At 39.4% G+C, this 27,717-nt stretch overlaps 6 protein-coding genes across 9 annotated transcripts; 5 read left to right on the top strand and 1 right to left on the bottom strand.

Moving 5' to 3' along the window:
- Positions 1-9,414: 9,414 nt before the first annotated feature.
- Positions 9,415-11,797, top strand: LOC117569423 (adult-specific cuticular protein ACP-22). Of its 2 annotated transcripts, XM_052003935.1 has the most exons (3): positions 9,415-9,527; positions 10,627-10,872; positions 10,931-11,797. In XM_052003935.1, exons 1-3 carry the CDS (start codon positions 9,516-9,518, stop codon positions 11,183-11,185), a joined length of 513 nt encoding a protein of 170 aa, XP_051859895.1. In that variant the 5' UTR covers positions 9,415-9,515; the 3' UTR covers positions 11,186-11,797. The 2 variants fall into 2 exon arrangements, with proteins under 2 accessions (XP_051859895.1, XP_034106473.1); XM_034250582.2 differs by lacking the exon at positions 9,415-9,527 and having other exon boundaries at positions 10,600-10,872.
- An 897-nt stretch (positions 11,798-12,694) lies between these two features.
- Positions 12,695-13,852, top strand: LOC117568180 (peroxisome biogenesis factor 2). Its single transcript, XM_034248614.2, has 4 exons — positions 12,695-12,796; positions 12,853-12,930; positions 12,989-13,420; positions 13,482-13,852. Exons 1-4 carry the CDS (start codon positions 12,758-12,760, stop codon positions 13,791-13,793), a joined length of 861 nt encoding a protein of 286 aa, XP_034104505.1. The 5' UTR covers positions 12,695-12,757; the 3' UTR covers positions 13,794-13,852.
- A 98-nt stretch (positions 13,853-13,950) lies between these two features.
- On the top strand, positions 13,951-18,979 carry LOC117569510 (DNA primase small subunit). Of its 2 annotated transcripts, none has more exons than XM_034250696.2 (3): positions 13,951-14,121; positions 17,559-17,745; positions 17,808-18,979. In XM_034250696.2, exons 2-3 carry the CDS (start codon positions 17,568-17,570, stop codon positions 18,947-18,949), a joined length of 1,320 nt encoding a protein of 439 aa, XP_034106587.1. In that variant the 5' UTR covers positions 13,951-14,121; positions 17,559-17,567; the 3' UTR covers positions 18,950-18,979. The 2 variants fall into 2 exon arrangements, with proteins under 2 accessions (XP_034106587.1, XP_034106588.1); XM_034250697.2 differs by having other exon boundaries at positions 17,556-17,745.
- On the top strand, positions 14,414-16,713 carry LOC117569509 (PHAF1 protein CG7083). Of its 2 annotated transcripts, none has more exons than XM_052005237.1 (2): positions 14,414-14,760; positions 14,842-16,713. In XM_052005237.1, exon 2 carries the CDS (start codon positions 14,846-14,848, stop codon positions 16,166-16,168), a length of 1,323 nt encoding a protein of 440 aa, XP_051861197.1. In that variant the 5' UTR covers positions 14,414-14,760; positions 14,842-14,845; the 3' UTR covers positions 16,169-16,713. The 2 variants fall into 2 exon arrangements, with proteins under 2 accessions (XP_051861197.1, XP_034106586.1); XM_034250695.2 differs by having other exon boundaries at positions 14,415-14,751.
- LOC117569507 (heat shock 70 kDa protein 14) lies at positions 18,968-20,830 on the bottom strand. The gene has a single exon (XM_034250690.2). It carries the CDS (start codon positions 20,606-20,608, stop codon positions 19,058-19,060), a length of 1,551 nt encoding a protein of 516 aa, XP_034106581.1. The 5' UTR covers positions 20,609-20,830; the 3' UTR covers positions 18,968-19,057.
- A 247-nt stretch (positions 20,831-21,077) lies between these two features.
- Positions 21,078-27,695, top strand: LOC117569503 (rab GTPase-activating protein 1-like). The gene is made up of 9 exons (XM_034250686.2): positions 21,078-22,099; positions 22,522-22,866; positions 22,924-23,107; positions 23,842-24,029; positions 24,108-25,195; positions 25,255-25,443; positions 25,573-26,292; positions 26,357-26,809; positions 27,264-27,695. The coding sequence occupies exons 1-9, from the start codon at positions 21,751-21,753 to the stop codon at positions 27,408-27,410; spliced, it is 3,663 nt and encodes a 1,220-aa protein (XP_034106577.1). The 5' UTR covers positions 21,078-21,750; the 3' UTR covers positions 27,411-27,695.
- Positions 27,696-27,717: the final 22 nt, after the last annotated feature.

Here is a 27,717-nt window from a genome sequence, read left to right as displayed (position 1 = left end):
AATTGTTAACTTTTGTTCGAGGATCTAAAATACTGTAGTTATTATTGTATATACTATCAAGTCCATAATACCCTTCTATCCTATTTATAGCGAGTATAAAAACTTAAGAGGCACACTCAAATTATGCACATTCAACGAGAATCACAAGTGGTCCCACTGTACCCGCCCCACTGTACAGCAGCAGCGTACTAAACATAGTAGTAGCTGTGCCGACACGCCCCTCCTCAAAAGAAAAACAAAAAAAAAAAAAAAAGAAAACAAGCACAAAGTCTAATAAATATTAGGTAAGCAAATCGCGCCGGCAAAAAGATCTTTCACTTTTCATCATCGGTAAAAGTCGGCGACTTATGAGTAATCATTTTCGACTACAATTTTTTTTGCATAAGTCTTTACTCAAAGAATTCCAAATAAAACGCAATCGATAAATGGCTTCATTTTCTCAGTGTGTGTGTTTATCTTCCGGGTCTCAAATTGGAGCAAACCGCAGAAAAGCCTTTCAGATTATTCAACAAATTGCCGCCTTTGAAGCTGAGCACCACAATTTTATGGGTTAAATGTGGGTGACAAACTGGTTGCAAAGTTACTTTGAGATAACCAAAAGACGTTCAAATTTGCATTAGTATCATCAGGAAGACAAAACATCGTACACTCTTTCTCTATCTCAATTGCTTTATCACTAACTCTTTGGTTGTAAATGCGTTAAACGGAAGGAAATGTATTGCATTTGGATTTTTCGCACTCATTTTTTTTTTCTTTTTGCTGCAATTGCCTCATGCATATTTAAGCTGCTTTATTATTCCATTCCCACTTTAATTTGTATCACGCACGCTTTTGGCCCCTCCTCGGATTCGGATTTGTATGATGCAACAGCGGCTAACATTTTATTTGATATTTATACGAATTTTGAATTTATATTGTATGTTTTCTGTTTATTTTTGTGGCGTTTTCACTTCACTCACTTACAATTTTGTTGTCTAGCGTCCATTCACTTTTTATTGCAGACTTCCAAACGGAGAAATGTTTTCTAAAAGCTCGCAGCAATTAAAGCTTCAAATTCAAAGATTTATTAGCATTTATGTAATGTAGAAAAATATGAAATTCACAAGTACAAAAAGTGTGTTTATGTTAAATGGAAATATATTTCAAGTTTCATAAAATTAATGAACTGTTTTAAAATATCAAAAAATTTTAAATCACAAGATTTATGATAATTTATGGGCTATCGAAAAATTTAAAATTGATTAAGCAAAAAGTTTCCTTGAAATAAAATAGATTAGTGTCATAAAATTAGTTAAATAATTAAATCAACCCTTTCTCTTTACTGTATATGTATTTAGTGAAGCCAAAAATATATTTTTAATTGAATTGCAATTATTATTGCTACACTTTAATCCTGCTCAAGTGTCCCTTTCTCTTTGCAAAAGCAATTAATAACGTTTAGTGATAAAAATTCAATAAAAACGAAGACGTGACAATGTAATTTAGATTTAAACTGTGCAGCTCAATAAAATAAACTATCAACTGGAAGTTGAGTTTCAACTTAGTTTTATTTTTGTTTTACTTTCAAAGAATCGACATTGGAAATGCCGTGTCTATTGTTATTGCTTTCGCTTTACTGTCCATCGCTAATGATATTTGTTTAGTTTATGATTTAAGCATAATTTTCTTTTCTCTCTTTCACACTCTCTTCCTTTCTCTGTCTTGCGCTGCAGTATGTGACTGCAGCAGCGATTGTGTGCCAATTAAACAAGCCACGTTCATAACTCTTTTGATTATGGCCACAAGGGGCGAAGCGCGTCCAATTTGACAGTGGATGGATTGGCGTGGCGTGGCATGCGGCATGTGGCATGCGGCGGTATGGCGGTATGGCGCTGCCAGTTGCATTGTTGCCAACTTTCATATGCATTCAAGTGTTTTATTGTATGTTAATTAAATTGTTGCTACGTTCATTTCAACCGTCGCTGCATTATTTGGCATACATATTTGGTCATTAACTAATTGCTGGCAGGCAGCTGAGGTAATCACTTTTTTATTTTTTTTTTGTTTTTGATTCACTTTGTAGTTGATTCAGTTGCAAAATCAACCCAGTGCCCAGTGCAAACACGCTGTGTGAAAGTGTTCAGATCAAGCGTTGCATCGGCTACGTAACGTAAGCCCACATTACGTATACGCACAGTGGAACTACGCATCGGAGGTAGAAGAAGTCAAACCTCTGCACTGCACTTAAACTTAACATTGAACAGGTCCCTGCATAAAGTATGTGTAGTTGTCGTTTTTCTCGCATTTTTATGATTATTATTTTGGCCGAAAAATAAAAAAGATTTATTTGGCCAGAAATGTGTCGACGACACTCTTGACAACTTGATTAGAGGAGCCAACCAGTTAGTTGGCTCTCCGCTCCGGTTGCATAAATTTATCCAAAAAAAAAAAATACACAAATTTATAATCTTGATATGGCCAGGACTGAGCGACTACGACGACTGTCTGAGAGAGCAAAACTGGTAAATTTCATAACATCCGGTTGGAACGCGCTTGAAAAGTTGTTAATTGTCTAACGCTGGGGGTTGCCGACAGCCACCAAACAGGAAAAAGGCAAAAAAACAACAAAAAAAAACAAAAAAGAGAAGCAGAAGAAAGAGATTAAACAGCAGCAGCTGCAGCATGCCAAAAATGACGGCAATTAGCCAAAGACGACGACAAAATAAGGTAAAAGTATTTAACCTACTTCGAAGCCTCAAACTTTTAACTTTTAACGATTTTTTGTGTTGGGGTTTTTCTTTTTGTTTAACTGTTAAGCGCGTTTCGTTGTAGGAAGTCGAATGCCATCATTTCAATCCCCTGCCGTCTAATTAATGAGCCACACACACACACAGAGAGAGTCTGCCGGCAAGAGTCAAACAACTAAAACTGCAAGGAAGTCGCCATCAGAAAAAAAAACGGGTCGAGTCGCATAGCGTCGAGGAAACTTAAATGTGAAATGTGTGAAAAAGCACTCGCCACAAATTAAAATGTTTAACGATTTTGCATCGTAAATATTTTGATTAACGCTCGGATAATTAGACCACAGCTTGGCTTTATTTCAATTGAAGAAAATTGTCTCTGCGACTCGGTGAAAAATCAATTTTTTTCCACAATTGTTTGCAACGAGAGTTTTCCGTGTATTGCAACATTGTTGCGATGCAACACGAAAGCAGACTCAGAGCTGCCATATGATATGATTATGTGATTTGACAATTTGCATTTAATTAATTTCTGCAGCTATTTATTATGTCAACCACAAAACACCGCTGACAAGCAGAGCTGAGAGCAGCCGCTAAGCTCAACACAACTGAATTCCAATTTCAATTCCACAATCAAATTCAACTAGTCTCTTAAGTCTCTTAAGCGTATCGAATACCTGCGGGCATTAGGCTTTGTTAAGCTTTACAACATTACTTAGTTGCGGGATTATAAAGATTTAAATATCAATTAAAATAATTTCGATTCGCTGCGCTAGGGAAAAAAATATGCGGAAGAAAAAGTGTGTTATGTGACGAGGAGTAAATACAGTAGATATCAAAAGTAGAGAGTTTCCTACTAAATGTTCAAGCTCCATAAATTCTATTTTTAAGATAATAAAATGATATTCCTTTAATGAAATTAAATTTGTTTATTTCAATACTATAAAATTTAAATTTAAATTAAGCGATTTGTCATATATGTAAATATTTTATACGAAATACAGTAATAAATTTAAATATTTCAGTTACACTTTTTTCCTTTTCTTCTTCTTTTACTTCTTTTCTATTTCACTTAAACATATTCTCACGAAAAATGCCCTTCGATGGCTTCTCAAGACGCAAAATTGCTTAATGGGCGTCAATCAGAAGGACTGTATATAAAATAATAGATTTTAGATTTAGATTTGTATAAACAAAGAAGCACTGTCTTTAATTTACATATTGAATCTATTTTATTTGTATTTGAATCTGTTGACTGTTCTTAGTTAATATAGTGAAAGAAAAGAACAAATAAATTAATTGAAATATCTGAGAAACTTTCCATTTGCATTTGGCATCATAGCAAAAGTAACTCTGAGTGTTTTCGATTTGTAAATAATTTGAGTTGAAATTTTAAAAAGATTCATGTTATTAAGCATGAATATGTCGTAAACTAAATGGAAGCCACGAAGCTATTACCATTTGTGCAGCAGTTTGCCACATATGGTAGTTCAGTCAGTAAGGACAAAGAAATGAATATGGATTTTTCATTGTTACAATAATTTGTAATGCACGACAACGCCCGCTTTACTTTGACATAGTTGACAAGTAGGATTAACACCTCAACCACTAAATAGCTGCTCCTCACTTCCCTTACAACAAACTCACACAACGACTGCAGCTAACACGTTGTCAACATGTTTTTGGAAATGTTGCTACGCACTTTTCGCGCCGCTAGCAACATTGTTGACAAGTTGACGCTAATGCTGTTGCTACTACTGCTGTTGCTGCTGCTGCTAATGTTGCCGGCAATTTGCAGGCGCCGTTTAAGTTCAATGTGCTGCAGCTAGTTTAGCTGTTGAGTTGTTGTTTACCGATCGAAGAGTGAAGAGAAGCAAAGATAACGCAAGCTCATTAGCAGTTGTGCGTGTGCAGTTGAAAGCAAAAGCCAAAAAAAAACGAAAAAAAAATATGTTTTGATGTGCGTTGCCTTCAAATAAATGAATATGAATTGCAGGCAATAAAATTATGCCATGACTCGAAGGCTTTCGCTTAAGCGCTCGAAATGTAATTTTCAATTACGTGCAACTTGCAACCTGAGCGGCGGCAACAACAATGCTGGTTGCTACCGCTGCTGCTGCTGCTGATGCTGTTGCGCAAGCAGACTGCATAAAAGGATAAGGCATAAATGATTCCCACGACAACTTTGGAAAGATGCACGCGTCGCTGTGGCGCGGGCTCGTTAGGAGGCCATAGAGTCCAAATAAATATGAAACAATGAGACAAAAGCCGCAGCCGATGTTGTTGCTAGTCAAATGCCAGACAATCAGGCAGCTTACGAGGTACTGCAACTTGCAACTTGCAACAGCAACTGTTGCTTGTTGCTTGCTGCTGCTGCTGCTGCTTGCTGCACATGCTCATGCACAGCAGCCGCACTTAATGCATGTACTAAATGTCCAACAGTAAATATGAGTTACTAGGTAATTGCCGGAGCACCACTACACACAGCTGCACCACATGCTGCATGCCCCACAATTCACCCAGTTTCAGCTCACTTTTTTTTGGTTTTTGACTTTTCACTTTAGTCGTGAGCTTTAGGCGAATCGAAATTGATTGAGTGGCTGGTTGGCCAAACGAAAAATCTGTCTAAAACTAAACTACATTTTTTTGGCTCTAAACGAAAAATCGAACTAAAAATTAACACCTGCTGTGGCAGACACACACAAATACACCTAGACTCTGTGTGTGTGTGGGCAACATAGGCCAACAATGCGACTCGATGCGATGCTTCAATAAGCAAACAAAATGAAAATATGTGAGCAGCGATTGCAGCGATGACGACAACTTTTGCATCAACAACAGGCCAAACAACTTGCACCAAAAAATATCTACCAAAAATTGTTGTTATTGTTTTGGCCAGGAGAAGGCGAATGCTTATCGGGTATATTAGTAAAGACTTAGCACAGTTTAGGAATAAGAAAAATTACCTCATATCAAATCAATATGATGTCCGAGACGACCTATGGCGCAACATTAAGGCTATTCTAAAAAGAAAGGAAATGACACATTGGGACAACTACGACCACAGGTTTAAACTATATAACCCAAACATGGAACCCGTTCGTTATCCACCTTCATGGCACAGAAGACAGTGCAATGTTATCACCCGGCTCAGAACTGGTCACACTGCTTTAACCCACGAGCACCTACTAAAAGGAAAATCTAAGCCCAGATGCCCCAAGTGCGGGGGAGAATTATCAATGCAACACATATTAGATACCTGTCCGCAACTTATTAACACGAGAAATCCGCCTATTTGGCCAAATGCAACCCACCTCTCTTCTTACCTTACCTACTCACAATAATGTTAAACTACTAATTAAATTCCTAGACATCAACAAATTATTAAACAACATATAAATTAACTGTCGAGTCGATGGCCTTAGTTGCTAGCACTCCCTTTCTTTTAGTTATTATATTATTCTGTATAATAATTAACATGTAAATAAATAAATAAATAATATTCTAAAAACTTCTTCATTAAAAAAAAAATCAAGGAAATAATAGAACCACAATCTAACTAAACTGTTTTATTTATTTTTTGAGTGAGCAAAAAAAGAAATAATATGAAAGATTTACTAAAAAAATATTATATTTGTACTAATGTGGGCAAAAAGTAAGGCAACTTTGTTTGTATATGTCAAAGATTTTTCAAATCTTAGAAATATGCCAAATAGTCATTTTCCAGTTAGCCATCAGCGCCTTCTTCGATTCAACATTTATCTCCTTAATATACTCAATATGTGTCCCCCGAAGTGTTCACATCACATGGAGACAAATCCGAAATTTGAAATAAGGTAGTTGCGAACCGATATGCATCGAAATTTTGGCGATATTTGATTTTTGTAGGACCAACAGGTCTTTAAAAATGGTTTCCATAATTCTTTCTGATACTCTGATCATTTCATTCCGTAAACAAAATTTTATGAAATATCGCCCAGATGTCATTAACAGTTCTACTACTTCTAGAAAAAATAACTAGCCCGAAATCTTAAGACCGTGAAGATTAAATTAAACTTTACATCCAACTTTTAGCTGACAGTAGTATCTTATTGTCCAATAAAAATTAAAGTTAAATTAAAGAGTTTTCAATATTAAAGCCTTTTCTCTACTTCATCTCTTACAAAATATGAATTCGACATCTCAACTAAAATTTTCTAGAGTATCTTGTCATTCAACAAACTTTCTTCTTGTCGTCATTGAAGTGCTGTCTTTGCCACGAAATGAAAATAAAAATGCACACTGGAAAATTGTATCAACATTGCGTTCAATTTGCGTCGCTTCGCCAAATTGCAAAACATCGCACACCAAAAAAACAAAAAACCGAAAAAAAAGAGAAGTTGGCTTTTTGGCATGCTACTCTAGCTGTAGCTTCAATTGCAACTTCAGCTCCAACTTCAACTTGCAGTCAAAGACGAAGTCGAAGCCGAAGAGTTGCTTGCTATGTTGACTTGCATTATATTTTCCACCTGCTGCAACGCCAACACACACACACACACATACACACAAATATAATACACAACAAACACCACATACTAGTAACTATAAAGCGTCCCCTTGTAGACCATAATTAAGCATTTATTTGATTCGCCATATTTCTTTTGGTACGTGCAAATGCTTTTTGAATTCGGGATTTTGCGGATTGGTAATCATCATGAAAAATGTTTCGGTATTTTTTTTTCGTTTCATTTTGCAGTTTTGTTTTCTGCTGATTTCTTTCATTATGTATGTGCGCTTGTTTTGGCTTGTCATGGCTTTGCAAACGTTGTCAAAGGTTGTCGACTTTAAATATAGCAATTAAAAAAAATGTGCCTGCATTTAAACGTGCATCAACCTGCTGTTCAAAAGTGTTGAGGTAAACACACTTTGAGCCTGAGAACTGCAACTCAATGCAAAGTGGGTAGACGATGACGTTGCACAAAGCAAATATGAATGAAGAGTGAAATGAAGCTTACAAACATGAAGTAATCTATTTATTTTATTATTTAATTTAAAATAAGATGACATTTCAAATACTTATTTAGCACATTTTTCCATTGTTTTTAGTATTTTCCAATGATTTATTTTTAGTATTTTTTAGCCTGTTAAGTATTTTTTAGTTTTAGTATGTTGAAGGTAAACACACTTTAAGTATGAGAACTACGAACATTATTATAACTTTATGTTGATGGGAAATTGTATAATTTAATCTCTATAGTATATTTCGATTGTAGTACTTTATCCATATACCAAATATGGGAGTTGACATTTTTTTTTTGTGGGAGATTACATAGTATATTTTAAGAATAATACCGCACTGTTTGATTTTATTGAAAATAGGCACAGTCGAGCACACTTTACCTTTCTTTTTTGCGTATTTTAAAGTAACCGAAATTTTATAATATTTATATATTTTTCTTAACACTTTTTTTGAGTATTTTTCCACAGATTCCCTAACACATTTTTCACCTTTCTGACTTGGCATAATTTACATTTACCGAAAATTTGTATTTTCCTGTGCAATTGCATTCCATTCATCAATTTGTTTCAACTACTTTCAAGGCTATTACCATTACAACTCATTACTAACTGATTACAAGCCATTAACTCAATTGCCAAATGCATTAAAGACCTTCATTTGTTACATAGCCGAAAAAAACAAAATGATATCAATGTAATTTTCAGCATTTACAAAATCCCATAAAAGACACATATGGATCGCTTCTACCGTAGATTATCCAAAAAAAATGTAACGTATACGCTTCGTTGCCTAATTAGCAGTTAGAAAAACAAAATCTCCTCCGGGGCGCTCCGCAAAAGTCGTTCAATTGAAAATAGACGCAAAATAATTGGTCAATTTCTCAATGCTGTCGATGTTGTCGCTGCTATTGTTATTTTTACTGTTGTTGCTGCTGCTGCACTTAACTTTGATTTGAAGTACAATCTAAACGACGTGCAGCCAATGAAAATCCCAACCAAAAAACCAAAAAAAAAGGCCTCCAGCCGCTGCGAGAGCAACACTTAAAGATTACAAAAGTTGTCTTTATAGAGGCGCTCAACTTTATTGTTGCCGTCGAAACACAGAAATGGTTCAATTAACAATTTTACAATTTTACCAGTTTACCCGTTTACGATTAGCGCATTAAAAGTAGACGATAGTAGATCAAAAAGTTAGGCCAACAGCATCGCACAATGCAAATCAAAATCATGGCAAAAGTTAAACTGAAAATTTAGGTCAAATTGCGTTCGTAATAGAGCAGAGAAAGAGCGGGGTGTAATAGAGATATACTAGCAAAAGATTGTGTAGCAAAGGCTCCATAAAAGTATTAACTAACCATTTCAACGTCAAGTTGTCGCTGTCAAATTTTTGCAACGAAATGCGTCACCAATCACCTACACAGCAACAGCTAGAGCAACAGCAACAGCAACAGCAACTACTACAACAATGCTCTGGCCACCGACATATTAACTACAGTTACTAACTGAACTGTTTTACATTATTTGAGATCTCTGCACTCTTTGCTGCCGCCGCTGTTGTTGCTGCTGTTGTTGCCACTGCGGCCTGCCGCTCACTGTTGTTGCGGGGCAGCGACGTCGACTTCGCGTCGTCGATTCACTTTCTTCCTAACTATATAAAAGCGGCCGTGGCTCGTTGCAACTACATTATTCAGTTGTGGAATCCCGTTGCGTGCAGCTCGTGGAACGTCGATAAAACCAAAACCAAGTTATAAATCTCCTTAAAGACCCTCAACAAAAAAAAAAAACACACGTTTTAAAATGGCCTTTAAGGTGAGCACCAAAAAAAAAGAAACCCAAAGGATGCAGTTACAAAGGATATTCACATAAAGTGCAAAACAATAAACTGTCGTGCATCCTTAAAAAGGATAAAAATTGCCATGCAAGTGCTGAAAGTGTTTCGTTAAATATATATATAGAGTACTTCAAGTATCATCTATAAATCAGTAAAAGTGATGTGATATAAAATTTTTAATTAGAAAAGAGTCCAACAGAATTCGAATACTTTTATTGGACTAAAAAGATTAAGATATCATTTTTAATAAATAATTCACAATTTTGATGCAACAGTAGAAATTTCATTAGACTTCCATCAATCAAGAATTAATGAAAGTATGAAAATGCAATGATTATTTTACAGTTCCTTAAATAATTTCTCTTTAAAAGTTAGATATAGAAAAGTAAATAAAAAAAATGTTAATACATTTTATTTGAAACACAAGTTAAAATAAAATTTGAAACTAACTTAATATTGATTTTAACTAAAAGGACAATGAAAATATTGATTCAAAATTCTGTTAGCTTATTTTTTTTAGTAATATTTTTAAAATAAAAATATATTTATAATATTTCTTAAAGCACAAGTAGAAATCAGTACGGTATAAAGAGATTCATTTCTTATTTTTTTTTTTAAACTCCCTCTACTTCGTATTTAATAATTGCTTTGCAAAAAACCAACAAAGCTATCAACACCACTGACTAAATATCATATGCAACCGATCTGATAACTTTGTAATAAAAAAGTAAATTGCAAGTGGCATAACCACAGCTTAAATAAATGCGATAATTTCAGCAACAAGGAGGCATTGAAGCAAGTAGCCAAAAAGCCAAAACCACAACTAACACTTCATTAAAAATTCGATGAAAAAACAAAAACCACACAAGCCACAAACTATGTTACAAAGAAAGAAAAAAAAGAGAAGAAAAAGAGTTGAATGCAAGTTGTGGCAGGTTTTCCGCACGCTTGTTGAACCTCTAAGCCCAATTAGCAGACTCCAACAACGATCCGACATGTTAACAAACAATTAGCTAAGCCACATCACATCACATTCACATCACATCACATTACTTTACATCAATTATGCAATTACAGTATCTGATTTTCGCATCGGCTCTGTGCCTGGGCATGGCCTTTCCATTGGATCATCATTACTACGAGGAGAGTCACGGTGGCTACGAGCATTTGGCCCATCACGAAGCTGAGCCCATACACGAATATGGCCATGAGCATCAGCATCAGATTGAGCGCATTTCGCTGGGCGAGGAGCATGGTCATCATGAGCATCCCCACTACGAGGTAGAGGATCATGGTCATGAGGACGAACATGTCGACTACTATGTGAGATTAGCTTACCCCATATATTAAGTATACGATATTACAATATCAATGTTTGCAGGCTCCTCCCAAATATGCCTTCAAGTATGGCGTCAACGATTTCCACACCGGCGATGTCAAGTCCCAGCACGAGACTCGTGATGGTGACACCGTCAAGGGACAATACTCTCTGGTGGAGCCCGATGGTTCCATTCGTACCGTCGACTACACTGCCGACAAGCACAATGGCTTCAATGCTGTCGTTCACAAGACGGCGCCAGTGCACCATCATGAGGAGATCCATGAGCATCACGATCATCATGAGCATCACTACTAAAGCATACTAAAACGCATACGCTGAACGCAACAGACCATAACTATGTTTAACTATATGCACTAGAGTTAGCCAAATTTGCTACAGCAACGTCATCAATCAATCAGCCAATCAATCAATCCACATTTCACACAACAGCGAACAAACGAATTCATCAACGAAACGATCGATCCATGTCAAGAATGTAATATATAATCAGCTTCATATCTCGTAATTAGGACACTGACAATCTGATCCATGCACCTCGATGTGTCCTCTCACAATCGAGTTTGCATGGCATCTCATGCATAATACTTCATAATACTCATATCATCATATCAATCTAATATCGTATTTTATTTCTGTGATAGCAAATACTTTTCACTTAAAAAACTAACCCTTAATGCCTGTCCTACTCTCAATTTCTATAAACTGTTTCTTAGTCATTATCTAGCTAGGATTCATGCTCTCTTAACGCTAGTTCATTCACTCAGACGAATTTATCAATCATCTACCATCTACTGTAACTATCATATAATATTGTATACAGAGAACAAACAAAATGAAATGAACAAAAAAACACTTGTAAATTGTGTAATAAACAAATGTGAATTATGTACTTTTTATAAAATCAAATCGACAAACTCCCTCTTTTTATTTGTTTGGTGCCATTAATAAGTCGATGCCAAGCATTGAACTTGCACTTTACAGCCGGACAACATTTGTCATATTTTTTTTTCGTTTTATGGTTTTATGTCTAAATCTTTGACATGTCCAACAGGTTTACGCGGCGTATAAGCAATAAAAAGTGATTACAAGAAATCAACAGACGAATTTTCCGCCTTGGAACTGGTTGTGTGCGTTTGTTTTGATTGAAATTACATAAGTTTTGCGAATAACGTAATACGAATTGCTTCCTAAATGGTCAACGCAAAAAAAAATCTGTATTTGCAATAAATAATTAGATAAATATTTGGAGAGGTATAAATAAGTGGTTTTCGGGTTCAAAATACTCTCTAATAGCTATTATTAAAAAAAATTGAAGAGCTCTCGTAATCAATTTTTAAGTTTTTGGAGTGCTGACGAAATTGAAAGCCTTTTTGTGTGTATATGTACTTAAATTGGCAATGGACATCAGCGCTGCACCTTAAGCACGCTTTTCATCATATGCAATAAATTGTAAAAAGATAAATCATTTTTCTTGTAAATAAATTTATTTTATATTGGTCACACATTGCCCTATAGTATATAGATTTTGTTAGTTGCAGCAATATATTAAATGTTTTTTTTTTCTTTTAACTGCAATCTAAAATAATATTTTACCTTCTGCTAGATAGTTTTGCCACAAAATGAAATGATTGAAAATCAAATTTAAATTGACGCGCCTTTTTACAAGCGTTTGAAAATATACCAAATTGATAAGTAAAGAGAAACGTATTGCTGTAAAGAACATCGAAGTTTTCCATAAGAAATCGATGCTTAAAAGACTGTTGAGCCATCGATGTATCGATAATGTTAACGATGTGTCTCCACCTCTATCCAGAAGGGGCATAGTACAAAACTGGCAAATGTTTAGGGCCGCATATAAACAACAAAATGCTGGCCAAAAATAAATATGTGCCGCGCGTAAATCAGGTAATACTAACTGAGATACAAAATAAACATATAATACAGACAATTCCAATTCTCAGGTAGATGCCATTTACCTCAACAAAGATATCACTCGAATGATACGGGATAATCTGCTTGAGAACTTACAAGCGATATCGGTAAGGAAGTAACCCCAATAGATAAAGCATATGGCATAATACTTAATCTCTACTGCAGCCAGTGTTGTTTATTAAAATACAACCAGAATTGGATTTACTGATACAGTCGGCCATTTGGTTTGGCTCTGTAGGCAAACGATGCTCGACTTTTGGACAACAATTACTTGTCTTGGCCTACGATGCTGAGAAGCTGACAGTATCCCGTTTGGTGCTACACTTTGCCCTCACTGTGCTGCCCGGTTACGTTAAGAGCTGGGAGGAAAGACGTTTGTCCCATCGTGTGGAATGGTTTAGCCAAGCCATCACTTGGGCGGAGAACAGCGCCCTAGTCCTGAATGTGCTCAACTATTTTCGCTTTTTAAAGACGGGACGAAAGCCCACATTAATTGATTATATGCTGGGGTTGGACTACATTAGTCTGCGCAATAACCAAAGACGAGACATTGGCTACAAGTACCTGACACGTGAATTACTCTGGGGCGGTTTCATGGTAAGATCATGCATGCCCTTGAAACTAAATGAGTTTCTAATAAAAAGTTGTTAACTTACAGGAAATTCTTGGCTTGCTGCTGCCCATCATTAATTTCCGCAAGATCAACAGGCTGCTGAAGGCAGGATTCTTTGGCAACGAAAGTCAAGGTGGCTGGCGACGGGAAAGCATTGCTCGTGAACCGATTGCGGCCAAAATGTTGGTGAACACCAGCTGCAGCTATTGTGGCGAACGACCAACTCTTCCCCATCATATGGGCTGTGGGCATATTTATTGCTATTACTGTTTAAGCGCGAATTTATTAACGGACGCCAATTTTGGATGTACCAAATGCGGTGCTATTTGTCCGGAGAAGGGTTTACAAAGTGTCTGATTAATGTATATTGTATTGTTTGTAAAGCGTTGCAAATTTTTTATATAAACACAAAATGGCTGTAGAAAAAACTGCTAGTGTTGTTTCTTTGGCGCGAAATAAGATGGGTTTAGTGTGGACAATTCATGATTTTTCACTTTTGAGGCAGTTGGTCTCATTTGCCATTAACGCGAACGCTGTGCGTGCAAATTCAGCTCTTATAAACCGTTGTGTAGCTATATCTATAGTTGAGTTTTATTGTTTAAAAGTGCATAACAACAAAATTATAGGAGCAAGGATTGTCAAAAAATTGTTTGCAGCCTGAAATCATTCCAGTTAAACAAATAAGGTAAGTGAACAACGCCTGCCAAAAAAGCGCGCGAAAACTGTTTCGCAGCTGCTTGCAACAGCTGTTATGTTCTAAGAGAGAGTTGCCACCTGCTGGCAATAAACTTAATTTTTAGAATAAAATGCTATATTTAGTTTATTAAAATCCCTTTTTGAACATATTATGTGTTAGGCAATTATTATTATTAAGCATAAATTTAGATATTAAAAGTTTTCGATAATTTTGCGAGCATTGCAAACAGCTGTTTGGTTGATCCGGCAACACCCAAACATTGTTATTACATTACATTTGTATTTCTGCTGCGCATTTGCCTGTTTTTTTTTTGCCTTTGTTCGCAGTGTGTATTAGAAAACGATAATAGACTTTAGAAAAACTGTACGATTAATTGCAAAACGCCCAAAAATTAAATGTTTACGCAATCAAAACATCATTAAAGTGCATATTACAACAAAAGAAAAACAACAAGAAAAGAAGATAAACAACAACAATCACAGAAGCAGAATCAGTGGCGAGAAGAAGAAAACAACGGACTTGAGCAAATAACAGACAAAAACAATAACAAAAAAGCGAAAAAAAACAGCACGAAATTGCGCATATTTTCGTGGGTCGCAGCTGATTTCACATATCAAGGTCAGTAAGGTGGGCAACAAATACAATTTACAAACAAAAGCATTTCAATTTGTTTTGTTTTTGCATTTTGCGTTGTTTTGGTGGCCACAGAAAAATGCTCGACCTGGAAATTCTGCCCGAAATCTCGCTGGGCTGCGATGCCTGGGAATTTGTGCTTGGCATGCATTTCTCGCAGGCCATTGCCATCATACAATCCCAGGTGGGCATCATCAAAGGCGTCCAAGTGCTCTACTCCGATACGAATCCGTTGGGCGTGGATATTATCATCAATCTGCCACAGGACGGCTTGCGTTTAATCTTTGATCCGGTTGTGCAGCGCCTGAAGACCATCGAAGTGTTCAACATGAAGCTGGTGAAGCTGAAATACGGTGGCGTCTATTTTAATTCACCCGAAGTGCTGCCCAGCATCGAACAGATCGAGCATTCATTTGGCGCCACCCATCCGGGTGTCTATGATGCAGCCAAACAGCTGTTCGCACTGCATTTCCGTGGCCTGAGCTTTTATTTCCCGGTGGACAGTAAACTGCATTCTGGATACGCTCATGGCCTAGGCTCGCTGGTGTTTCTCAATGGCGCCTCGCCTGTCGTCTCCAAGATGTCCTTGTATGCGGGCAGCAATGTCGCCGAGAATCGAGCACCGTTACTGCCGCTGTCCTGCTACCACCGTCAAATGTATCTGGAGTCGGCCACTGTTTTGCGCACCTCCTATGGTCACACCAAGGGCCTCAAGCTGAAGCTGTTCACCGAAGGTTCAGGACGAGCCTTGGAGCCGAAACGTAAGTGCTTCACACGTGAGCTGCTGTTTGGCGATAGCTGTGAGGATGTGGCCACGAATTTGGGTGCACCGAATCGTATCTTCTTCAAGAGCGAGGACAAGATGAAGATACACAGCTCGAGTGTGAATCGACAGGTGCAAAGCAAACGCAGCGATATATTCTTCAATTATTTCACGCTAGGCATCGATGTGTTGTTCGATGCACGCACTCAGACCTGCAAGAAGTTCATACTACACACCAATTATCCGGGACACTTCAATTTCAACATGTATCATCGTTGTGAGTTCCAGTTTCTGCTCGAGAGCGATCATCCGCCCCCGGCCACAGAGAGCGAGAGCAGCAAACAGCTGGTGCAGCATCATGATCAGCATGTGAATGTCACTGCCTATACCAAATGGGATGAGATTAGCGGATCGCTGGCCACTTCAGAGCGTCCGGTGGTGTTGCATCGTGCCAGCTCCACGAATACAGCGAATCCATTCGGTTCAACCTTTTGCTATGGCTATCAGGATCTCATCTTTGAGGTGATGCCGAACAATCATATTGCATCCGTGACGTTGTACAATACCGCGCCGCCACGACAGCCGGCGCACTCCTGGCAACAGCACAAGATGCAGGATATTCGTCTGACTGTCGCCTAAGAAGAATGTTGTGTGGATGATGATGATGATGATGAAGTAGTGTTGTAGTTTTCTGTGTGGTCGTGTGGGCTCTGTGACGCTTGAATGTATTTAGCTATTAAGACACAAAAAGGCAACAACAAAAACAATGATCTAACCTAGACTCTAATGATTAGCAGTTACCTTACGATTACATATATAGTTTAATATATAAATATATATATTATATACACATTAATGCATATATAGAATTTCTATATATAGCTAACTAAGCAAATTGTATCAGACTCACTGACCATATTATTCTTTTCCCCCTTTCTATCTCTCTTCGTATTCCTACTGCATTATTATTCCAATTACATTGTGTTAACCTTTAACGACTCGACTCGATTCATCATTACTGACAATTAATTAGCAAAACGTACTTTTTAACTTTGTGCATGTCGTTAAAATATCTAAATATTTTAAGCTCAACAAACGTGTATTTCTCTTTGAAAAAGAAACAAAAAAAATCAACAAAAAAATATATATAAATATAGCAATAAGGTTTCGACAAAAACAAACGATTCTCAAGTGTTTTTATTTTATATATATTTATGTATATAAGTATAATTATTGAGATTGCCAACGCGAAGCATGACAGCGTTAATCTTTCGTATATAAATCAAGAATTCAGACAATTACATATATTTCACATTTTTTAAGATTATTTATACAAATTTTCTGATTTTTTAAAAACTCTTTTAGAGAAGAGAGAGTTTAGGAACATTAACCAAATAGTTAATCTTGAAAATAGTATCTGAATATTTAATTTATAAAATCATCTAAATATTTATGTTTGCTTTGAAGTTAAAAAAAGATATAACAATAGAAGAGGAATTAATTTACATATTTTCAGTATTAGAATATTATCTTTTCAAGTATTTTAAAAGCAGAATTCCCTATATATCATCTGAAAAATCTTACTTTACATTTCTCAATCATTTTAATTTCATAACCTTACAACATATAGATAATTTACATTAAGTATTCTATATGGAGGAGCAACATGTAGATCAATTATTCTTTATTTGAGTTTCATAAAATTTAAATAAATAATTTAAATTAAATTACATTTTCTATATAAAATATACCATATAAAAGACAAGCGTGCAGTCATCTTAAAAATTATATTTTTCATCGGAATGAATATAGTGATTACTATTTTTATTAATAAAATAAATACCATAAGGACGATTTTCGATTGATATTTTCATTTTAAAAATAATTAAAGTGTGTTTTACACCTGTGCTCTGAATATATTATTTAATAGTATCCTTAAACTGAATTGAATATTTCTTGAAAATCTTTATAATATGAACTTATAATATTTATCTAAAATTGCACTAAAAATCATTTTTTCTTTAAGCAGAATTCCAAAATGCCAGAACAAACCGCCGAGCAGGAATCTCAGCCACAGACGGCAACAACAGCTGCAACACAGGATTCAAAGTCAGCGGACTCTTACGATTCGAGCATGTTGCCCGATATGCTGCCTGTCTACTACAGACGTCTCTTTCCCCACGAACCCTTCTATCGCTGGCTTAACTATGGCCACTGTAAGTGATATAGAATATTAGCCTCAATCACTTGGTTTAATGTATTTACATTTATTTCAAAGCTGAGGACAACATCTTTGTGAATCGTGAGATTTCGTTCACACTCCACGATGACATCTACATACGTTATCTGTGCTTTGAGACGCAAGCGGAGCTGGAGAAGGAAATCTGTTCCCGTAATCCCTACAAAATTGATATTGGCGCCGTCTTATCCACTAGACCCAAGAATTTCCGCACTGTTCCCGGTGGCTTGACGCCTGTGCAGCGTGAATTAGTATTTGATATTGATGCCACGGACTACGATGAGATACGTAATTGCTGCTCGGGCGCTGAGATCTGTCTCAAGTGCTGGAAATTCATGGTGGTGGCAGCGCGTGTTCTCGATGTTGCTCTCCGTGAAGATTTCGATTTTGAGAACTTGCTGTGGATCTCGGGTCGTCGTGGTATCCATTGCTGGGTCTGCGATCACACAGCACGTCATTTGGATGGACGAGCTCGCGCCGCTGTCGCCGAGTATCTCAACATACTCACCTACACCAATAATACGGCTCGAGTGCAGCTCAATGATCGCACTCATCACAGTTTGCGACGTGCGCTCAAGATTGTGGAGCCCATGTTCGAGGAGATTATACTGGAGGATCAGAATCTCTTTGGCACACCCAAAGGTGTTCAAAAGCTGCTGCAAATGATTAGCGACGAAGGCGCACGCAACGATCTCGAGGCGTATCTCCAGAAGACACACGAGGACGGCGCCCACTCCAAGCTCGTCTGGGAGAGCTTCGTGCGCTATGCAAACTCAATGCGTACAAGCGCCGCAAACATTTGGAGTCGCAAGCTCAAGAACATTGTACAGGAGGTGCAGCTGTGTCTGCTCTATCCACGACTTGACATCAATGTCACAAAGGGTTTCAATCACTTGTTGAAGGCGCCCTTCTGCATTCATCCAGCCACCGGCAAAGTGTGTTTGCCTTTCAGCGCCACAGCTGCAGCTAAATTTGATCCAACTACAGTGCCAACGATTTCGCAGCTGCTGCAGGAGATCAATGCTCACGATGACAAGACCAAGAGCTACATGGAAGCACCCGAGGATAAGAGCCGCATCAAGGATTATAAAAAGACGAGCATGTTCAAAGGTGTTGTTGTTTTCGAAGAGTTTCTGCGCAAACTCGAGCGCAATTTCAAACCCAAAACAATGGAATTTTAAAATACAAAACAAATACAATTTAGCTTGATCTGAAGCATTTGAATTTATTACATTTTTATGATAAGTATATTAGGCTACCAACAAATAAATAGACTAAATGATTGGAGTTCACATACAACGTAGTCGCACCAATGGCACAATATTGCCATCTTTATCCTCCCAATCCACCTCAACCTCCAGCTGAAACAGTCCATCGTCTGTGTTGGGCGTCGTCGTCTCTGGCAGCTGTGCCAATATCTCGCTCTCTCCGGTGCGTAGTTTGAACGAAGCCAAAGCTTCTGCGGCATCACCTTCGCCCGACTGCGGTAGCGACACCTTAATCTTAGCGGGCAATATGCTGCCCTTGCTCAGCACCAGCTTGGCATTCGACTCATCGTTGCCATGCCAAATGTACAAATCATCCTCGACGAGCACACAATCATCGGCCTTCTGCAGCTGCTGCTGCTGTGGATCCAACAAGTACACCGCCTGACGAGCACAACCAATGGCCACCACCTCGTCCGCTGAGTGGCTGTTGTGCAGCTTGGCATCGGGGAAACGTGCTGCCAGCGTTGCCTGCAATTTGGGTATTTGCATTGTGGCGCCAAGCAGAACAATATCATCGATGCGCTTCAGTTCGGGATGCTCCTGTTGCGCACGCTCCACGCATTCGCCGAGCTGCTGCATCAGCGAGTTGATCACTGGCTGAATGAGACTCTCGAAGCGGGCACGCGACATTTGTGCATTGTAATCGACGCCATCCATCAGCGAATCAATGTAGAGCTGCGTGGAGGGCAGCGTTGTCAATATGTGCTTGCAGTTGGCGGCAGCTGTGCGTATTTTGGCCAACGAGCGACGCGATTCATGCGGATCCAATTTGTACTTGCGCTTGAACTCCTCGCAAATGAACTGCACCAACGCCTCCGTGAACTGTCGGCCACCAATCGAGAAGGGTCCAAACGTGGCCAGCTCAATGAAGTAACCATTCTGCACAGCATACAGAGCAAAGTTACTGTACAATCCACCGCATTTAATGGTAAGCACATGTTGTCGTTGGGTCGCCTTCTCCAGCTGGTCCTCACCAATCTTATAGCCCAGCACAGCTGCTGTGGGCTCAGCTATGACTTGAGCCACATTGAAGCCAGCACCCTTGGCTGCTTCAGCAAGCAACTTGACAGCTTGAGGAGGATAGTAGCTGGGTATGGACAGTACGGCAATGGGCGCATGTTCCGTGTCCGTGTGATATTGTCGTGCCAATTCGAGTTCGTGGCGCAACAGTTCCTGGGTCACCTCAACGGCGCTTAATTCTTTTGTAACAATCTTGTCATCTTGATCCTCTTTCTCGGCTGGGATTGTGTGCTCCATGCGGAATACAAATGCCTCTTTATCATATTCACATGGCACTTCCTTTAGAGCGTTCGTCAATTTATCGTCGTTGGCAAGCGCTTCGGCGGGTTGCAGCAGCTGGAAACTGTGTGCCACCGCTTGCTTGGGACGTGTGGCCATCTTTTGTTTGGCCGTCAGGCCGCATTCGATTTCGGTGTCGCCGTTCCAGAGCAAGCACGCTTGCGAGACGCGATCACCTTGCTTGTTCGCAATCACTTCAGCCTTGCCATCGGCTCTTACATAAGCGATGCAGAGCGTGCTGTTGCCAACTTTGATGCCAAAACGTGGCCACATCTTGATGCACTTATTTCTGGAGTCGGACAGTTAACAGAAATTTGGAAAAACAATTACAAAAGTATATCTACAATCTAGTATTGAATGCAAGGCAGCACGCGCACGTTTTTTTGATGAAGCAGCGCGGTAATACTATCGGCACCAACAATGTGGCTGCATTTTCAAATTCCTAATATACTATACACTATCGATAGTAGCGACAGTGTTGAATAGTCTATTTGTTCTGAAAGGTAACTGCGTTGATGCTGTATATCTAATAAATATTAAGTGGAACAAGAGACGATGTATAGATGTTTTTCTTTACTAAATACGAATATAACCATTTATTTACAATTTCTTTCCTTGTTATATATATTTCATAAATATACCAACATGCTATTCAAAGTGTAACCAGTTGCTCATTACGAAATTGTCTGTATTTGGGTATATTTTGAAAACATTGCTTGCGATCACACTCCACACAGGTGTTACAAAAAAACAGTGTAAATAAAAAGCTTTGTTTATTTTAATTCTCCGAAAAGTATAATTTAAAAAACATCAATCAATAATCAATAATTAAAAAAAGTAAAGTTATGCAAAGGTATTTTCGAATAGTTTGCGCTAACTACTAACACTTTGGTTTGCGCTCACTGCGCAACGTTTACCAACACGGCAAAAATATGTAAACAAAAATCTATACATAGTGCGGAAAGAAGGCAACTATTGACCCCAAATACGACGACAACGACGACATTAGCGCCACCCTCTCCCTACAAAGTGTAGTTTTTGTGTCAAGCAAACACACAGATACGCATACAAATGCAGAGCAATTGACGCCCCCCTCGAACGTAGACCAACAAAACAGCAACGTTCCGATTCGTCATCGATTTAAGGCAAAAAGCCAAACAATGGAGTGGAGGTGCAATGAAAATTAACGAAACTCTTTCAATTGAAAGTGTCCAAAAATAGTCAATAAATTTTTTTCGTAACTGCAAGAAAATGCGCATTTCGTAGGCAATAGCGCAAACAAGGCAAAATAAACAAATAACAACTTGAAAAGAATTTCGTCTTACAATTGTGGACCTAAGACAACCTTGAGGGCAGTTACATACACAAACACACACGCACACTTACAGATCAATTGCAACAGCAGCAGCGGAACAATGGATGATAATCTAAGCACCAAATCATCGGAGTCTTCGATAACAACCAGTGGCGAATATGAAATTGTCACCGACAGCAATGTGGCCACACCATTGGAGCAAGTGGCGCCCTCTACAGTCGCCGTCACTGATGCAGTTGCTGTAGACGAAAAGGTAACCGAATCGTTAACTGCACTTTCCCTATCGCCAGTGGGAGGCGCCGGCGGTGATCGTTCGCCCACCTTGGACATGGCAAACAATCGCAACCTGAGCGATATGAAGCACGAAATGACAGATGCACTGCGAGACTTGGAGCTGGAGCGCAATGGCCTGGCAGCAACAGCAGCGACAACAGCAGCAGCAACCATCGGTGAGTTGTCTTAATGATACTAAACATAACGAATCGAATAAAGAAATTCAAAATGCGCGTGAGACGGACGGTAGGCAGTCAGTTGTTTACCAGACGCTGTCGCCAGCTGTGCACATACCTACATGGCATATAATATTTTGTAGTTCTCGTTGTGATATCCAAAATTGGGCGAGCGCGCCTTTTGAAGCCAGTAAGCTTAGTGCGCAATCTTATCGACACAAGCTGCAGGCCTAACCCAGAATATCAATCGCTGTCATGGCAACAACAACAACAATAGCAAATAAAACAAATCGAAAAATTGAAAACAATGAAATTACACTTGCAACACACAATAGTTCTCTCTTTCTACTCGATAATGACGTTTGAATAAAGCTATTTCCATTTCGAACACTTGTGTCATAATTGCCAATTAACATTTGCAGCTGTCGCCGATAAGACGCGTCACCAACAGCAACCGAGATCACAACCACAGCAGCAACAACAACAACTACAACAAAAACAACAGCAGCAACAACAGAAATCATTGACTTTGCCATTGGCTGGGAGAAAAACGCAAACGGAAGCAACCGCAGGCGACAACGACATGCGCTTTAAATGTAATTTATTCTCACCGAAAGCTTGCGATGAATCCGAGGACGCGTCGAACTCGGAGCATAATCGTGTGGGTCAGTCGGTGTTCTACGATTGCATCGATGCTAGTCCAGCTTGTATTGAGGAGAAACAAGACGCAATGAAGCCCGAGAAGTGCGACACTACCGATGAGGAAGGTGAGTTCTACTGTAACTATGACAACTCTTTGGAGTATTAAATTTTCCTTTTCATAGTTTCAGAGATTGATCAGGGCTGCACCATCTTTGCTGGCGTCACCTATTTGGGCGCTGCAAATATCAATGCACCCAAATCGGAAACAGATGTCTATCGCATCATGAGCGAACTCAACAGCGGCTCCAAGTCGGTGGGACTCAAGATTACGGTCAGCATACCCAACTGCTCTGATGGCCTTGTAGTGTAAGTAAATGAAAGCAGATTCTTATTTATTTATTAGTATGCGTCATTTAGAATTAAATTCTAGGGCAGCTGAGAGATATGTCAAGTTCTTTTATATATCATTTTAAATGAATAGGGTATTTCAATAACATGATTAGCATCAACAAATAAGATATCCTTATCCATCAATTCGTCCGTCCATCTCAATAAAAACTTTTGTCTCAAAAACTATAAGGGTTAAAGATATAAAAATTGCACACTACAACTAGACTTCCCATTTATTTTAAAATTAGATATGGTAAGGACGGATGCGTCAATTCGATTTAGTCACACTTCGTTTATATTCCCTTAAATGGAGTAGGGTGGGATTTCATAGTCAACCGCGCTCTTGTCATCGCTTTCTCACTTGTTTCAACTTAATCGCAGCTTTGCTACTATGAAAATAATCTGACTTTATGATTGTGAACAATGAATCTAAAAAAGAAACAATACTCGAAGCTCTTTGTTGTTTATTTCTTGCCACGCAAAATAATTTTAAGCATTTATAAATTCCCTTTTACTTTTGCAATTTGCAATCTAAGCTGTCCATCAATCAATGTTTTATTAAGCACTTAATCAAGTTAACATTTAGTGTTGCTGTTAGTGCAGAACTGTTTTTTATAGTTTTACAGCGCTGATAAAAGCTGTGACCCACTAACATTCGAGATAACGGTCTATTGCATTGTTATTTAATGTTATTGTTATTTATTTTGTAGCCTACACGATGCCGAAAGCAATACCATTATCGCTACCTATGAGATCTCGAGCATTATATTGTATTATCGCGGACCCGTCGATACCGCTGAGAATGGATGCTTCGCCTTCACATGGCTGCATGGCGATGCGCTGTTTCAGTGCCATGTATTCCGTTGCCACATTCCGGAAGCGGTGAATCAAGTGAGCGGTGAGTTGTGCGCGATGATTCGCGGTGATTGCGATTTGATTAATTTTTTCTAATAATAATTATTTGTTTTGGTTGCAGCCTGCTTCCAGAAGGCATTCCAGACATATGCGCCCAGCATGAGCTGCAGCCTCACTTCGGCTGTTGATATGGTCAACTCCGTGACGTCGGATGTCAGTGGAAATCCCCTGAATACCGCTGGCTATGAGTTCATTGTCTCGCTGGAGATACGCGAAAAGGTAGCGAAGAATTCGTTTGCAGCTGTACCGCGTGATCGTGGTTGCTTTAAGCTGCGTGCAAATACAGACAAAGAAGTGTGCATCACTGTCAAGCAGACAGCCTCAAATGTGCTCCAACCACTATATATTGAACGCTGCTTCGGCGTACTCGTTGCTCCAGGTAAACTGGTGGTGCAGAAGGATATGCACCTTATTGATATGCTAAACATGGGCTATGTAACGACACCAAGCGGTGGCAACGAGCCGGATAATGTGAGTGCTTGCCTCAATGCATACGCCATACGCGCCGAGTGGAAAGCACAAGAGAAGGCCTTTGAGCAGCTGAATCTGGAGACGTCCAAAACTAATCTGACGGTGGCCGTTGACATTGTTATGCGCGGCATACAGGAGCCGGTGCGCTTTGTCATCGAGACACCGGTTACGATTCAATCAGCCAGCGATATGCGTATCATGGATCACTTTATGTCCAAGCGTCCCATGACATTGCGCTTCTACTTGCATCTTAAGCGCACCGATGAGCTCAACTGGAAGGTGAACAGCATTGATCCATCCGAGGAGATCATCGAACAGGCAAGCGGTCAACATGGAAGCTCATCGCTGCTGAAGTTGGGCATGAATAATTTATCGCGTATTGTGCGCAGCTCGTCCATAGCCTCCATTGAGGATGATTGCCCCACAGACTACAGCAGCGATGGCGACGAACCGCTGCTCAGCGGCACCGGGGAAGTGTCCAAGGATTGCTCGCAGGATACTCTTGATGAATGGGATCCCATTTTACGCGAATGGGATAGCGAAAAGCGGCCCAAGAATCTGGCGCCATTGGTGCGCCTGGGTGTGCCTGAAGCATTGCGCGAAAAGATCTGGCAAAAGTTGGCCAATGTGGAGGGCAAAGTGGAAATGAATGACATGTACAAGATTCTCATCACCAAAGTAAGTAGCTTACAATTCTTCAATAATTCCTAATTGCTTAATGATTGTTGTCTTTAAAGGAAACCAAGTGCGAGACAGTCATACAGCGGGATATTCATCGCACGTTTCCGGCGCACAAATGTTTCAAAGAGAGCGGCGGCTCTGGTCAGGATGCCCTGTTCAAGGTGTCCAAAGCGTATGCCGTCCATGACAGCGAGGTTGGCTATTGCCAGGGCCTCAGTTTCATAGCAGCCAGCTTGCTGTTGCATGTGAGTAACGTAACGTAATGCTAATAACATAACAGAATGCTTAGCAGCGATCACATTTAATTGATTTGTTATCGATTAATGTTAAATTGAAACGATTTTAATTTGGAATCTTTATTTGCGCACTATTAGATGCCAGAGGAAGATGCCTTCTGCGTGCTAGTGTCGTTGATGTACGATTACGGACTACGCGATTTGTACAAGGCTGGCTTCGAAGTTCTCTATCTGCGCCTCTATCAACTGGAACGCCTCATCAAGGATCAGCTACCCAAGTTGCATGAACATTTCACGGCATGTGGCATTGAGACGCACATGTACGCCTCCCAGTGGTTCCTAACGCTCTACACGGCTCGTTTTCCGCTCTGCTTTGTATTCCACGTACTCGACGTATTCCTGCTCGACGGTTTGCCTGTACTATTCCAGGTGGCTGTGACATTGCTGTCCATTTGTGAAGCGGACTTGCGTCAACTAGATTTCGAAGGCATACTCAAGTATTTCAGGGTGACACTGCCCAAAAAGTGTCGCAGCTCAAGTCAAGCACGCAAAGTCATGAAGCAAGCGTGTGAGCGTAAAATTAAGAAACTCAAGCAGTACGAAGAAGAGTTTCTGCTCAAGAAACAGCACAAAGAGCGTCTGGAGAAGGAGGCCCAAATCTATGAGAGTCGCTTTGGCGAAGAGCGACGTAAATTGCAGTCCGAGATTGATTCACTCACACAACAACTGACGGCAGCCAATGAGCGTGCTGTAGAGAAGGAAATGAAGCACACAAGTATCAAACAGGAATATAAACAAATCATACAGCGACAGGAACAGGACATGAACACGCTCAACGAGACGCTGGGCAAGGTTATGGTGAGTCTATAATGATGATGTTTGTTTCCCTTTTCTCTTCTACAATAACTTCTTATGTTTGCAGCATACGGTTTCGAAATGCGCGCATTGCTTGCAACAGATTGACGTGGGCAACGACAATGCCAAGCAGCAGCCGACAGCAGCTGCGAATCGTCTGTCGCAGCCACTAGGCGCTGCTAATGAGGCGCCACTTGGTCCCCTAGATCCACTCAATGCAGCAGCTCAACGCATACGCGAACTGGAGCTGGAGTTGGCGCAGGCCAAGCTGGCGCAAGTGGAAGCCGAGTGCAAGAATCAAGATCTGAATCATCAGCTGAACAATACCATGAGCGAGCTGCAAACCAATCGCAATAGCTGGCAGCCCTGGCTCTCGAAGACCTTCAATTCGCTACAGGAAAAGGTCACCACACGGGCAGCTGGCTCACAACGCGGTGATCACACGGGCGCCACATTCCAATCCTACATGGGACAGCCGCCAGCGACGATGAGCGAGGCGAGTTCGCCCAGCGCCAATCAGGTAACCTGAACGTGAATGTGAATGAAAATCCATGACAAACGCTGGAGCGTTGCCAGTTTTTAAGTTGCATCATCCATTATTATTACGTTTATAATTAGAATGCTAAGTTTTTCATAAGTTCTTAAATTCGAATGGAGTATTATTTGATTTCTCTATTGTAGCCATGTTGAGCACCTGCGTTGCCATTTCCCAGTACTCCCAACTGCAACTGTTTACCATGCTTATTTATACCACTCAAACACTCTTCACATGAATTTATATAGTTATATATATATATATAGAATACTTGAATATTTCTTCACGACACACACACTTACCTTAAACAGCAGTTTATCTGCGCTTGAATTATTATTATTTGTTTTATTGATATTTGTTTGATTTATCCATTATATTGCGACTGCAAATAAAACACTTTGCATATACATACATTAACGCTCTCTCGATTATCTTTTAGGAGTACAAAACCTTTGCATTTGCTTCGGTTGGTGGCTCGCCGAAATTACCAACAAAATTCCAGGCCACCAAATTGCGCAACAGCATCGACAGTTTGCGCAACATTGTTGTGCCACTGGAGCAGGTCGCAGCGCGTCGAGAAACTTAGAGAGGAATCGCTTAGCGAATCGCATGAGCAACATATAGTCGTACTATGTAGGCCAGATCTGGCTAGCAGGCAGTCCTACGCCTTTGGTATTATATATCGTATTCGTCTATATATATACACAAACACATACACACGCATATATATATATATATACTAGAGATATACACCTATATAAATGTACATTCCTTGGTTTCCCGTTTTGCGTATTTTGTTGAGACGCGTCTTTTGTTTTCTTCTGTGCACCTGAGCGCACCTAGGCTTGTCCAACTGTACGCTTTACAATCACTTGGCATACAGTTTGGCATGT

The sequence above is a fragment of the Drosophila albomicans genome, chromosome 3 (genome assembly GCF_009650485.2).
Source record: "Drosophila albomicans strain 15112-1751.03 chromosome 3, ASM965048v2, whole genome shotgun sequence".
Classification (NCBI taxonomy): Eukaryota; Metazoa; Arthropoda; class Insecta; order Diptera; family Drosophilidae; genus Drosophila; species Drosophila albomicans.
This window is presented reverse-complemented; position numbering and strand designations above follow the sequence as displayed.